A 15,458-nucleotide genomic window follows, 5' to 3' on the forward strand; every position below is an offset into this window, starting at 1 on the left:
AGAGTTTTTTAAAATTAGATTTATATAGATACAATTTTTACAGGTTGTTTCTAAAATACAGTCAAAAACTGTAAAACTACAAAGTTTTACTGTAGGCCTATATGTTGCTCAAGCTGACAGAAAATCTGTTTTCATTTTCTGCAAATAGAGAAACTATATTTTTATTTAAGATTTGTGAAAAATATTATTAGTAGTTCATAGAATGGAAAAATACCATTTTAACAGAACGCATACCTAGAAATAGTCCATTTTAAAATGAGTGAAATAGTCTCTTAATGTTTTGTGTGGCTTTACACAGCTAAATGAGCATTTGGCCCCATTCTAAAGAGAGTTAAAGTAACTCTGAATCAGATAATGAGGTGATGAATGAAGTGATGATTGAGCATTGGAGATGATAATGAGTAGAATCACTGAAGCCAAGAACTAACTGACTCACATGAAATAAACAAGATAAAACTATCTCTAGATATTCAACTCCACAAACAGCATTACCAGCTTCACTCATACTAACCAGATCGACTTGATTTCTGTCGGACCTCTACACAAGCTCTTATTGAGAATGTTGATGTTTGATTCTAAATGTTTGGTCATCATTATGGCCATCAGTTTTTCCTTTAGTTGGGCAGTTTACCATTTTCATTTTTCTATGTTTGCATCATTGTTTACTCAAACATTTAATTTGTTGAAAAGAAAGTCAGAAACCAAGATGATCTGATGATGCAACTTTCTGAATTAAAATTAGATTAATTCACTCATTTTATACCTGACCAAAAGTAGTTATTATAAAAAAATGATATTCACCAACGAGGTTATAGATTATTGGTTAGGATGCGGTCTGATCTCTGCTGTATTTGTTGTGTATTTGTGTTCTTTCACTAATGTAAAGTAGCGTCACTGGCTGCCAGATGTCTTAAGAGGCAAATATACATATGAATAAAGTGTGTTTATAATAGTTTACTGTTTGTTCTTCTGTGTTTCAGAACGTCATATCAGAGAGAAGCAGCGGTCAGGATTCATGGTTTTTTCAAGAGAACCTGTGAGGCTAAACAGCGTCTCTTCATCCTCCACCGATGGTACCTCCACTGCTGCCGGACCAACCTCTCTGTGATCCAGACGTCAGACGTCTGTGCCGTGTCAGTGCTCCCTCCTGGCTTCAGCAACCACATCTCGAGAGCAGAATGGCTGATCTCACACACTTTTTCCTGAAAGAATTACTCCTTTCACTGCTTTAAAGTCACCTTCTTATGATTGTGCTGATTAGTTGTAACACTCCTTATAATCCCTCCTGTGTGGTCACAGATGTGTGTGTGATTTTGTGTTTTAGAGCCCTGTGTCCCAAAGAAGTGGCCATGGTTTCTTTAATATGATGTGAAGGCAGTGAAGCACTTTCATCCAGGACCTTGAGACCCGACTGAATGCGATCGTGTCTCTGGACTGCTGCTGCCAGACGCTCGTCCGCTCGTCCAGACACCACACCTGTGCTGAGATCACCTGACTGAGAACAGACTGTTTCAAAGGGGTCTTCCTACACACATCCCTCCCGGCCCGAGCAAACATCTGACTCTGACAGATTCAACTGTGATCTCTTATCCCTTGAGCCGACTGATGTTGAGTCACTCTGGAGTTATACCATGACCTTATGTTAGTTCAGCCCTGCTTTTCTGTTCCATTTAATGTCTGTTTTAATTAAAAATCTGTGTTCCAATATTAAGAGCGTCCAAGTACAGTTTTCAAACTAAGGTCATGTACACACAGGGTCTGTTGCTTTATTTAAAAAAAAATATTGGAAGAAGTCATCAAGTTTGTATTCAGTTGGCATGACAACTCTCTTTTTGTTATCTCAAGATTGCTATATATGAACCTTAAAAATGTATGTGTATGTATCTTAGTCATAATGGTGCTCATCGTAAAAACACTGAACAATGTGATTGAATGTAAAGCCGCGGTCACACTTGAGTTTCCACTCCATTCATACGCATGCAACAGCCCGGAAACGCAAGGCCGTGTGGAAATATTTCGCATTGCGTAGCAAAATTCATGTTTGGTGAACTCTGACCAGCGAATTCACATCACGTGAGACCAAAAGAAGATCAACACTTCACAGCGTGACCTCTCGGTACAGAAAATCCAAAATGGTGGAATCGCTCATTATAGCAGTGTCACATCATCCTGTTTTGTACAACACAACTTTAAAAGATTACAAAAACAACTAAAAAGAGAAGCGGCTTGGTTTGAGGTGGCAATAGAAACAGGAGCGGATGGTAAAGTTTAAAGAGTGAAAACTTTCATTTAATATCATTATGCGTGTCATATCCTGTTCCCCCACATTTTTGCAGCACCGTCTGAATGAATTTCGCATGTGCAAATTCAAGTGTGATCGCTGCTTAAGAATGATGCACCACCAGCCAGTGGACACATGAAGACATGTTACACACAACAAACACACTACACAGTCGTTCAATTGAAAAGAACTGCAGTCGTTTGAGTTTATTGAGCGTGTATGAGCTCCCCCTTCATATTTATGCTTTATGTTAGCGAAAGGTCAGAGTTTGTTAACATCAAATCTGTTCCATACATTTCTGTTTTGTTGGTTTAACATGTATGTGAAAAATACACACACATATATATATATATATACACACAAGATATTTCTGCTTTGAATATTTTCATCTTTTTCTGTATTTGGCAGCAAGACATCAAATAATCATAATTACGCCTATGTTAATACACATTACATTGAATCATCTTACACACTGTATTCCGATACACATCAATATTGGTTGACGCAGTAAAACTCCAAAATCAGCCTTTGACAAATGAAAATAAAATTATTAATTAAGGTTTGAAAATAATAATGACATCATCTGTATTTGACCTCAACAACAAAAAAGAATCAAAGATCGGACTGCTTTAGGTGTTGCCAAATGTCCCAATAATCACAGAAAAACAAACATGTGACCAATGAACTTGATATATAACTTGATAAAATAAACAATGAACATTTAAAACCAAACAGTGCAATAGGTTTTGGATAACAAAGATTTACACAATCACTAAAACCAAATCTACATACACATCTAAAAAGCTTTCTTCTCCAGACCTTCTAGAACATCTTCCTGTTAAACTAAAGATAAAACCACTGATATTACAACATACATGAAACACTGAATGCACACGTCCCTCTTCATGTGAAACAGCAGGACATCATAGAGACGATCAGTCCATATCACTGTCACTGCCCGATTCACTCAGCTGAAGATCATTTCCTGACAAAACAACAGCACATCACTACAAACATTCTACACACTGAAGAGATCTTTATAACAGCAAAACAAAATGCATCAAGATTGAAGGCCCTATCCATGGTATAACTCCTTACTGAGTTTGGTTCAGTTTGTGAGGCGCAGCGCTTCACAAATAAGTTCAAGGAGAGGAGATGACGCAGCACATCCTTGTTTTCTTTATTTTGCAAAAGCACAAAAACTCACTTTGAAAAGGTTAAGTGACGTACTCATACTATTCATATCTGTTTGACCATAAATGTATTTAAAGTTGTTATTTAAGTTGTTTCTGCCGTTATAAGTTACTGCACAAGCAATTGCACCGGCGCCTTACACAAACCCACTAAGTTCAGCACATTGTCATGAGATACACAGAGCTCTGGAATGCTTGATTCTGATTGGCCAGTTGTGACACTCAAGGGTTTGTTATTCTCACATAACAACCTCTCAAAACTAACCCGGATGATGCAAATCATTATGACAGGTGCAGTTTAATATTACAAAAAAATGCAATACAAATATGTCTTTTAATAACATATATGACATTATAAAACAGTCAGTTCAGGTCCTTGATTTTGATTTTGATAGCGGAGTTCTAAGCTGTTATAAAATACCCCGATATATATCGTCTGACCGCACCACATAGCCTAAATATCATTTTATTTACATTATTTTATGAATCCATGCTAAGCAAATGGAGTAACTGTTTTATAAAAGCAATAATCCCCAAGAAGCAGTGTTTTACAGTGCATTTTATAACAGCTACAGGGTTTAAATGACTTCGCGTCATGCCACCACGCCCTTAGTCCTTATTAGAATGCCCTGTAGCCCATTGCTTCACATGGTTTATTTCTTTATTATATTACAAATGATTCATCCAAATTGCGTGTTCATGGCATTTGAAAGGTCGTGTCATACCTAAAAACCAAAAGTAAACGTAGTTTCCTTGTGGAAGGTCTGTATTTCTTTAAAAGGAGCTAATCAAAAATTTCAAGTCAATTTTTCATGTTCAATAACTTACTTATGTGGCAGGTAGTGTGTAAGTATGTAATAAGTGGTATAATGTACAGGCAGCCGGCTGGTATTTGCGGCGGGTCCTGATCACACTATCGGGGCTTATTTCTGCCCTAACAACCGGCTGCCTGTACATTATACCACTTATATTATGGCGTTATTCTATATCAGCGTGCAGACGAAGACAGACAGACAGAAATTACATGCACAGAAATGATTTAAATGCAAAATGGCAATTCACACACGCGTGTTAAACTGTGGATGTCGTAACTAACGATTCAATATTATATTGAGAATTGTGGCATCATTAGTCTTGTGCACATGTTAAACCCTTTAATGCGCAGCTAGCCGTGGATTATCTTGCTTATACCACAGTCATTTGTCAAATTAAAGCTGTTATTGATGTTTACAGTGTCATTTGTGATCAGACAGGTGAAAGCGACTCGGTTCATTATATCATTGATCATTGATATCATTGATATAACATTGATCAAACTGACTGGAACTCCCTGTGCATTAAACGCTTTTAACGCACACCTTCCAACCAGTCAGAATCCAGTATTCAAACAGACCATGGTAGAAATAGTGATAATTGATGTTTGGTTTTTTTTCTTTCAAACATTCGTCCCTGCAAAGTGCAAATGTTTCCCTTGGGGCTCTCTGTCTGTTGTTCAAGACTTGATTGGGAAACGCTGCTTTAATCCACTTTCTTGAGTTGAAAAGAACAATGTTTGCTCAAACTAGAGCGCAAACTTACCTGGGGAGCTCCTGAAACGGGCTTTTTGCGACCGGCGTCAGAACTCCTCTGATATAGTTCAGTTTCTCTATTAAGCCCAACACACAATTGTACAGATCAACACTCACTCAGTGTGTTCATCAGCTGGTTGCTGCCCTGGGGTTTGCTTGTGCCATTGGCCATATTATTCCTGCCGGGAGAGATGTGATTGTCCTGTTCTCCATCACTGCAGGAGCTGTCGTCACCGCTGCCTGAGCCACTGCCGGAGTCTGAGGAGCTGCTGCCGCTGCTGCTCATCTGCTCAATGATGTCCACCTCCGCCCGCAACTCTGAGACGGCACAATGAAAACAACCTGCATGTTACTGGTCCATGTAGAGATGTATGTTTTACATGATATCCCATATTCAAAACCTGACAGAGCAGTCATCTTGTTGTACTTTGCGTTAAGCCTAGAGTTCCCTTATCGTCACACAGCCTAAAGCATTGAGCACGCGTCACAAAGACGCACACCCCTGCCACACAAGAATGAAGAAGAGAACTCTCCAACCTCGCTTGATATCATCCAGGTGAGGCTCAGGTGATGGGTTGTCTTTACTCGGTGAGGTTTTGGGGCCGGCTCCTGGTTTGATGGGGGCTCGGAACTGTGATGACGGCTGGTTGGCTCTCACTGACTGCTGCTCTATGCGAGCTTGGATCTTACTGCTGCCCTCAGCTCTGGACATCACAAACAACAACACAATCAGGAGAAAGAAGAAGATGTGGTTTACATGGCATCTTAACCGACCAGTGTGTGTGTGTGAGTTCTCTCTCTTAACACTCACAACATAATGAAAAGTGTATTAGCTGCTGGTCAGGCTTTTTAAAGCAAGTCCAGCCGCTTGTTTATTCTGACAGGTTGTTATGAAGTGAGCTGTAATGAACGCTTCACCTTGTTTTCTTGACCTGTATGCTGCTGCTGAGCTTTTCCAGCATAAACCCTCCGGTGTCATGATTGATGATCAGAACGCAGTCTTTCTGATACGGCCGCTTGTTGCCCTTAAACACCGTCATCGGTGGAGTGGAGCCCTTCAGAAATAGATTGCAGCATGTGGAAAATGCAGAAATGCACATAAGAAGAGCGAGAATTTTGAAAAGATGAGCTCTTACTGGTATGTGTGGTAATGTGATGGTGACCTCATCTCCTTTTCCTACTTGTAACTCTCCTTCACAAGATGTGTCTATGGATGCAGGTTTAAAATCATCTGTAAAGGAAAAACAGCACACGTTTGTCTCCTGATCAATAACAAAATTACATTTGCCTCATTCTACTGTGTATTGGCCACTGTTGCTTTTCTTTCAAATGCTTACAAATCAATGGAGAGAGAGATGGACAGTAGGAATGTGCGAGGTATAGCGTAAATGTTGTATTAATGATGTGTGAAATCTCATTATCGCATATGTCACTCACTTTTAATAACCAAAATCAAAAACCCTTTCTTACTGCAGTGGTTTTTCATTTCTTTTTATGTTATTTAAAATATTTAATCTTTTCAATTTATTGTTTTCATCGTTGTTATTATTATTATGAGTAATCAATATTCTTATAATTACAAACACATTTTCTAAGGATGGAATTAAAGTATCGTTTGGTTATCATTATCAGCAAAATCCCAGAACACATCGAGATCTATTTTTTATTTTTATACACCCCTAATGGACAGATGTACAAACATTAAATCATAAATCAACTTTTTGGTATCCTTAAAATAGTATGTACGCATTTAGACAATGGTGCATCATCAATGTTGTGAACATTATATCTCTCATAATCCTACCACTAAAACTAACCATCACAGAACACCTTTGGCTATAATAATCACAGGAAGTGCCATGTTTACGTTGTTATACACGTGATGTCATAATGACATTTGTGCCCTCATAAACAACAGCACACACACGGATAGCGATTGTTCGTTATTTCCTAAATAAACAAGACACTGGTGTGTTATCAGCTCCTGCTGTGTAGAATGTGTTGTTGTAATCTATAGACTCACATCTGACGGTGTGAAACGATGATTTCGGTTTCTTCTCGAAACTCTCCCCGAGCTTTAACACGTGCTCCTCTTTATCCAGAGTCGGGTTCAAGCTGCCGTTCATCACTGCACATCACAGCTCACACATTCACATCAATTCTGACCTTTTACCATCATCATCATGACCATCAACAACAACAACAACAACAACAACAACAACAACAACTGAAAACTTGTTCAACACGCCCCAGACAGAACTAGCACTTCCGGAACACAGTTGAACGGAAACTGATATGATGCTGCGCTGAAAGTCACAAAAGTCCGCCCTCTCGCGGTGAGTTCTGGGTAATATCACCTAGTCGAGTGAACAAATTTACATACAAAACTGCCATTTAACGAACCATTTTAACAATTGTAAAAAGGCAGACATAGTGACAACTTGAATCTGAAAGTCAAGTTAACTTTCAAATTAAAACATGATAAAAAGGAAAATAAATAATCCTATTTAAGAAAACGATATTGGAGGAATGACATATATAGGAAGGAACAGGGTAGAGCTACAAGGTACTTAGGTCACTGAAGAAAGTGTTAAAAGGATACATAGCAAAAAAATAAATTAGGGTTTAAGTAATTTTCAAAATGAGCATAAGGCTATTAAGAAAGTAGTGTTGTAAACAATATTTCTAAAGTACCCCAAACTTTACATTTTCAACTCTGATGAATTAACACTGTATTTGCAATCTTATTTCATTGCAGCTTTACATAGACTGCCTTACAAACCCTAACAAAAGATAGAGAAAGGGAATTATAGTGAGAAAAACTCACTTGACAGAAATACAAATACTACTGAACAACATTTATTAATGTAACTGTAATCATTTACATTATACTTTTACAAGTTTCTTTGTTTTTTAAACATACTGGTGATTTTTCAGATCGAAAAATTCAAGTTAAATATTCACATGGTAACATCCGGGCTACCCAGGATAGGAAAAACAGTTGAGCCCAGAGCCTGTCTGCAATTGAACCGAACCATTGAACCGAACTATTGAACCGAACTATTGAACCGAACCATTGAACCGAACTATTGAACCGAACTATTGAACCGAACCATTGAACCGAACCAATGAACCGACGTCGGGCGGTCTATCAGAGGACGACAACCTGACTGTCTGTCATGATCCAAGAAGAGGTCAAGGCACGGATATAAAACATGTCAAGAAGATGACTTCTAGGGAAAACGAAGGCGCTCCGGTAAGTTTGCTGTTTCTGTACAATCAGACTCTACAGAACAAAAGTATGTTGTTGCTAATTATTTTTTGGAACTAGTATTATTATTATTTTCCGACGTCGGTTCGGTTCATTGGTTCGGTTTATTGGTTCGGTTCATTGGTTCGGTTCAATGGTTCGGTTCAATAGTTCGGTTCAATGGTTCGGTTCAATGGTTCGGTTCAATAGTTCGGTTCAATTGTTCGGTTCAATTACAGACGGGCTCTGGGCTCAACTGTTTTTCCTATCCTGGGTAGCCCGGATGTTACCATGTGAATATTTAACTTGAATTTTTCGATCTGAATTTGAGCAGTCGAATTAGACATATGTTTTCTTTGAAAAGTATTAACTTGAAATTTGAGATCTAAATAAGAGCAATCGAATTTTTTTTGTATCTGAATTTGTGAGCATTAAATTCAGGTTTTTAAATTGGAAATCAAGAATTTTCATATTTAAATTTCATAGAGGTAAATTCGAAACAAATAAATTCAGATACATGGTTTCCAAAGTAAAATAATTCAAAATCAAGTATTCATAGGCTGTTAAATTTCAAAACATTATGTCTCTTATTTGCTTCCATACCCGTGAGCTGATGGCGTGACGCTTGTCCGATTACCGTCAATCCAGCTAAGAAGTATAAACGACCCATTCACGTACACTTAAAATACACCAGTAACAGTTAAACATCACACAAAGCCTTCACTTACGCCCCAAAACAAAAACACGAAGGGGAAATTATCACGACGGTTAATAAAAACTTAAAGAGTAATTTAGATCAAAGCGCATTTGTACATTTGATGTGCGCAGGCTGTGTGTTTACTACGGTAATGTAAGTAAACACGAAGGCGTTCCTAGTTGAACATCGGAGAGCACACCGGACATGTGTCGCGAGTTGAGTTAACGAAGATAAAGTCATGACACCTGCACAGCCGAGGACTGTCCTTTTATTCAGTGGAAAACGCAAATCAGGGAAGGACTATGTGACGGATTTACTCCAGAAAAGGTGAGACGTCGAGGATTTTTGTGATATTTGAACATGCACATATGAGCGAATATATGACTAATATTGTAACTGTACATTACAGACTGTCTTCTGAGACGTCCTGTATTCTTAGACTGTCTGCACCTCTCAAACGGCAGTACGCTCAGGTACCACGCGCACGCGCACCCTCTCGATCAAATACTGAAGATGTGATTGACAGTACAATGTAAATAGATTAACAAAGTGTGAGTGAACAATGGCTCCAGACAGGTTTGGACAAATCGGGAACTGGATCATTTAAAAGAACAGACTGTGTGGATATAGAGTAGCAAACACATGCATATCAGTTATTTGTAAGATGTTAAAAAGGTTCAAACTCGTTTGGAGTGTTTGCCTAAATGTATAACTTCAGTCAATACTGTTGAACCTATTATCACTTCATCTGCTTCACTAACCCACTATAATAGCAAATTAAGTTTATTATCTTGTTGTTGACTAGTCTTCGCTTCAGTCGACATAAGAAACCCTTTTTTGTACGTAAACACTGTGATATGTTTTTGTGGGCGGAGCATAGGGCTAGATCGAATCTGATTTCATTTGAATATTCATTTAGTCATTTAGCAGAATATGCGAGATCCCTCTCTGCCTGGGACAACAATAGAGCGTTTTCACAATGACGTCAGTTAACTTCCGCGTTTCTCAAAGCAGTGTAGTCCAACATCCGGTTCGCCATCGTCTGTAAAATGCAGGTAAGTTTATTAAAAAAACAACTGTTATCTAGCTACCTGGACTTATAGCAAGAATATGACTTAACTAAATAGAGAAGTCCACCTTCACCAGCAGTTGGAAGTAGTGCAAACTGACGGTAAAAACCAAGAAGGAGAAGTTTTGAAATGTTGTGAGGAAAAAACATCCGCTGAACCTTCACTAATAAACAAGTAAAAGAGATAACATGACATCTTCCGCAAACACTGCTTCAGAAGATCCGACGTCATGTGAAAAGGGCCTATTGTTGTTATTAAAAACTTTAACGGAAGGAACCATATTGGAGGACACACACACGCTCAGTCAGTGGATGTGCAGACAGGATGACCTCCAGTTAAGTGGCCAGATATTTACACCTGTCAGACGGAGAAACCAAACCAAGCGTGTATAGTGAAACTGAGCAAATACAACTGCTTGAGCACACACCTGACACATAACATGAGTCGTCTCACTGTTCCCTCTCCCTTCATTCTCATGCACTTATGGAAACTGAACAACAAGAGATGACAAACAGTTTTATTGATGTTAAGTCTCTGGCTGCTAGTTGCACAGCTAACAAAGTTTCCATATATATGTGCTCAAATGTTAAGATTATGTAAAAAATAACTTTCCCCAGTTTCTAATACGGTTATTAGACACATACCCAGACCATAATCCAGACCAACACAAGACAACAGTTTATTTCATCTTCAGTGATATGAAGTGTGCGCTGCAAATGTGAGCACTTAATGATTGTTTCTGTCCAGTGGGCCGGTTTTATTATGTGTAACGACAGCTGTGGTCAGTGGTTTAGTCTGGCGGTGGCACCAGGTATGTGTTAACCTTCATATTAGAGTCTGTACTGTAATCTCTGATGAAGTTCATGTATATGTGTGAATTTTAGGATCATCATCTGGACTACGAGGAGCTGTTGGGTGCTGGTCAGTATAAGGAGCGCTACCGCTCCGACATGATCCATTGGGGTGAGATGAAGAGACAAGAGGACTCGGGCTTCTTCTGTAGACTCGCCATTAAAAACGTAGTACAACCCATCTGGGTACGAGCGCCGACAAAATGCAGTCTTCAGATATTATAGAGAGATAAATTGATCCCGGAAGCTGCAATCTGTGAATGTTTGGGTTAAAAATAAAAAAAAACAGTTACTGACCAAGTACATAAAACAAACTGTGTCTTTACCTGTGCCGAGCCCAGGTTAGTCGTCTGGTTTAGTTTCTCTGGTGTGTTCCGTTAAAGTAAGTTCTGTCTCCTGTTGTATCGGTGGCGGAGCCCGTCTGGGAGTCAGATCACTCTCATTGGCTGTTCGGCTTAGCGAACTAGCGCACAAGAAAAAAACTGTGTTGTGTTGAGTATGAGAACACTGGCCCTCCAGAGTTTTGACACTGCTGTCTTATCCCGTCGCGACCATAAACGTTTTTTTTGTTAGTTTTGAGTAGCCATTGGGCTGGTTTTGTCAGGCAAATTTGACAACCAACTTTTCTTCACTCAGAGAAGCAGTGCCAAAGCACAACACACATAAAGACTCCTGCAGTTTTAGTTTTTAGACAGAGGCCGTGGAAAGAGGCAAACGTTACGGATTGCAGCTTTTAGATTTTTTAAATGACACCCCAAAGATATTTGAGTTTTAAATTCAGAGTCACTTTATATTGATGACACCGAGCTCCTTCAATCACAATAGTTGCTAGGATGATAGTTGATCATCTGTGTGACTGATCTCACACCCATTTGTGTTCATAACTCAGATCATCAGTGACTGCAGAAGACTGTCAGATGTTCGTTGGTTTCAAAAAGAGTTTCCTGATCAATGCATCTGTGTGCGGGTGGAGGCGTCTGAGGAAACACGATCACAGAGAGGCTGGAGTTTCACTTCAGGTAGATATTTGAACCGTACTTTCTTGAATTGACCCTTCATTTCCTTTATGTGTTTACTTCTCCCGTTTGAATCTGTAGGCAGGTGTTGCACAGACACACTTTTGCAGTATGGTTATACACTCACCTAAAGGATTATTAGGAACACTATACTAATACTGTGTTTGAGCTCCTTTGGCCTTCAGAACTGCCTTAATTCTACGTGGCATTGATTCAACAAGGTGCTGAAAGCATTCTTTAGAAATGTTGGCCCATATTGATAGGATAGCATCTTGCAGTTGATGAGATTTGAGGGGGTTTCACGAAGCTCCCGTTCCACCACATCCCAAAGATGCTCTATTGGGTTGAGATCTGGTGACTGTGGGGCCATTTTAGTACAGTGAACTCATTGTCATGTTCAAGAAACCAATTTGAAATGATTGGAGCTTTGTGACACGGTGCATTATCCTGCTGGAAGTAGCCATCAGAGGATGAGTACATGGTGGTCATAAAGGGATGGACATGGTCAGAATCAATGCTCAGGTAGGCCGTGGCATTTAAACGATGCCCAATTGGCACTAAGGGGCCTAAAGTGTGCCAAGAAAACATCCCCCACACCATTACACCACCACCATAATTGCATTAATGAGAAATTTAACAATAATATATTTTCAGTTGTATGCTTTAGTCAGAGCTGACATGAACATATATATGTATATGTATATATATATATCTTGTAAGATGACAGAATTCTTTTAAAAGACTCTATAGGCTTTTCCATAGAGTTTATTTATATCAAGGGATCCTTTGGATCATTTGGTTCTGTCCGACAAAAAGGTATTTAATGCAATGGAAACTGTCAGAATTTCTTTGATGTTTTTTTCTGCAGGGTAGTCATACTTGTGTGTAAAAGCACTGTGAGATTGAGTCGCTTATAATGTGCATTTGAAAAAGCAACAGCCGTCAAACACGATCATTAAAAATATACTTTATTATCATTAAAAATACCTGATGAGGCTTGAGGAACAGTGATAAAAACATGTCGTTAGGCATTTCCCATGGTGTGTCCCAAGTCGCGCACTTATGCACTATTCTACGCCATTTTGTAGTATAAATGGTGTGAGTAGTGCGTTCACATTGAAAATTCTTTGCAAAGAAGTCCACTAAGTACATGGATGATGCACTTTCTCCACCAAAAATATGAAGTGTGGAACTGTGGACCCTTCACGCACTCGACGGTCGCAGTTTCGGGAGGCGAGGCTATCAGACGCTGCTCGAGCGAAACTCACGTGCAGAGGAAATATGTTTCAATCTGATGATGACTAAAGTCATGCAGAGCAAAACAGATGAATACTACATAAATGTACAATGCACAAAGGGATTAAAGACCAAATGTAAACCTGTTTGTTGTTCGTAAGTCATGGAAATCATTTTCTGGAGCCCCAATTGTAGTGGAATCAAGTTATTAGTGTTGAAGTCATTAAAACATGTTTTTTATCACATAAACTAGTAGCTTTTGCAAAAATGAATCAACTAAACCTGTATAAATGTCTCTTTGGTGAAAAAAGGTTCCTAACATTCTCCTGATACAGATTGTGCCAATGGCGATCTGATGGGTCTGACTCTGACTCAATTTAATTTTAATAATCAGTGTTAATTTGATTCTGCAGGTATCGATGATGCCGAGTCTGAGTGTGGTTTGGATGAGGGTGTGAAATTTGATCTGATCATCAGGAATGATGAAGATGATGATGTTCTGGAGAAACAGATGCAGGGATTACTGTCACTGGTTACAAACAGGATGAAACTGAATTGATAAAGATGCTTAACAGATCACTGTTCTGTATTCTTTAGCTCTTTTCCTATATGAAGAGTGCATCCTCCAATGGCTGTGTTCCAAAACCAGCAAAACTAAAGGCTGGTAAGGCCACTTCATTTCGAAAGCTCCTTTAAAGTCCCAGTGAAATAAGCAATAACAAATCCATTTTTAATTAAATTATGCAGTGTTTATTGTAAATAGTTAAACAATGTGTTTCATTGTCTTTTTTAAATTCATGTGGCGTCATAATCTTAAATTTAAATCTGAAAATGCACTTCCGCTCACTTGTGACTATCTATCTTAAAAGACGTAATTTAGACCGCTTGGGCGTTACATCTGTTAACTCCTCCCATTCAACGCTCTGTCTCCTGCCAGTTTAAAATGTTTTAATCCATCCAATCAAATAGCAGTAACAAACAAGCCTACGTTTTTCTGTTTTAAAATTCCGTTTCACTCGGAAATGGGTCGGAATACGGAGGTAAAAATGATAGCAACTTCTGGTTCAGGGGGGCTTTAAATGCAGCCTCAAAATGCACCTTCTCTCGCTGGTCACAAATAACAGAAGCAATGGACAAGGCCTCGGTTACCATGTGAATTATTCTGTTTCTGTTACGACTGCATATTTTTAAATATCAGAAATCAAAGAGCCCGCGGCTTCGCTTTTTAGGAGCTGTGGCTCACGTGGTATGTAGTCTGCAAAAAACGGTCCTTGCCAATGTTTTAATATCATAAATTATGTTTTTCAAGAATATCTGCTGCTTTTTGTGTATGTTGCATTTTACAACTGTAAAAGTTGATGAATTTCTGTTCAATTTCCATGAACTACTGTTGGGCAGTTTATTCTAGTTCAAGTTGAAGCGAGCTCTATTCTCATTTACTATATGCAGAGACATACAGAAGCAATCTAACATATATAAATGACTTTAAACAATCACTTAACAACATGTAACAACACAGTGGGAACAAACTCTGGATCAATAAAAATATGTGGTTTTAGTTAGTGCAATGAACTAATTTTTTTTCCCTCACTTGTATTTCCACGTTCTGCGCTTGCCTTTCCACATGCTGCAGTTCCAGTTTGATGATAATTGGGGTAATTAGGTAATTATGTAGATTTTAAATGCACACTTTAAATCGACAAATGCTTTCCTCTCTCTATATGCCAATTGCTTTTCTTTATCCATTTGTCAATCGAGTCAAAAAATGCCATTGGACAGTACAAACATGTGGGCAACCAATCAGCTTTCGGCTCAGTTTTAGGATACACCCTTTCTCACATATGCCATACGAAGTAGATGTAAGGCGGAATTTCATTGGACAGCGAGAAAGCCCAACAGCCATTAAAACAGTGACTTTATTGCGCCACACACTATAAGTACATGGCATGGCAGAAGTTAAATATATGTGAACAAAACAAGCATACAGACAAACGCTCAAATTAAAACGTGTTTGCACACAGAACAAGACCCTATAAAACAGGGGTTCTCAACTCATGGCCCTATAGATCCACCTTCCTAACCAGCTCAGCCTTAATCTTATAAAAACATGAATCACCTTAAAGTTCCTCAAGTGCCGACTGCTTTGTATGCTTTTGAATCGCTCTCACGATACTTTAACGTGATACGCCAAGCAATCTGGGGCCCGTTTCAATAAGGAAGTTCAACCAACACCGAGTTAAAATCTGAACTCTGAGTTGATTTACTCAGAGAATCTCTACTCTGAGTTTTCAGTTTC

General features: G+C 38.8%; 2 protein-coding genes across 2 annotated transcripts; one reads left to right on the top strand and one right to left on the bottom strand.

Annotated features, from left to right (window-relative positions):
* Positions 1-2,456: 2,456 nt before the first annotated feature.
* eaf1 (ELL associated factor 1) lies at positions 2,457-7,336 on the bottom strand. Its single transcript, XM_056762190.1, has 6 exons — positions 7,066-7,336; positions 6,179-6,273; positions 5,961-6,097; positions 5,580-5,746; positions 5,160-5,360; positions 2,457-3,266 (listed from the first exon to the last, which is right to left on the bottom strand). The coding sequence occupies exons 1-6, from the start codon at positions 7,166-7,168 to the stop codon at positions 3,217-3,219; spliced, it is 753 nt and encodes a 250-aa protein (XP_056618168.1). The 5' UTR covers positions 7,169-7,336; the 3' UTR covers positions 2,457-3,216.
* Positions 7,337-9,129: 1,793 nt separating this feature from the next.
* On the top strand, positions 9,130-14,720 carry pmvk (phosphomevalonate kinase). The gene is made up of 5 exons (XM_056762191.1): positions 9,130-9,316; positions 9,399-9,462; positions 10,944-11,096; positions 11,800-11,929; positions 13,576-14,720. Exons 1-5 carry the CDS (start codon positions 9,228-9,230, stop codon positions 13,719-13,721), a joined length of 582 nt encoding a protein of 193 aa, XP_056618169.1. The 5' UTR covers positions 9,130-9,227; the 3' UTR covers positions 13,722-14,720.
* Positions 14,721-15,458: the final 738 nt, after the last annotated feature.

The sequence above is a fragment of the Triplophysa dalaica genome, chromosome 12 (genome assembly GCF_015846415.1).
Source record: "Triplophysa dalaica isolate WHDGS20190420 chromosome 12, ASM1584641v1, whole genome shotgun sequence".
Classification (NCBI taxonomy): domain Eukaryota; kingdom Metazoa; phylum Chordata; class Actinopteri; order Cypriniformes; family Nemacheilidae; genus Triplophysa; species Triplophysa dalaica.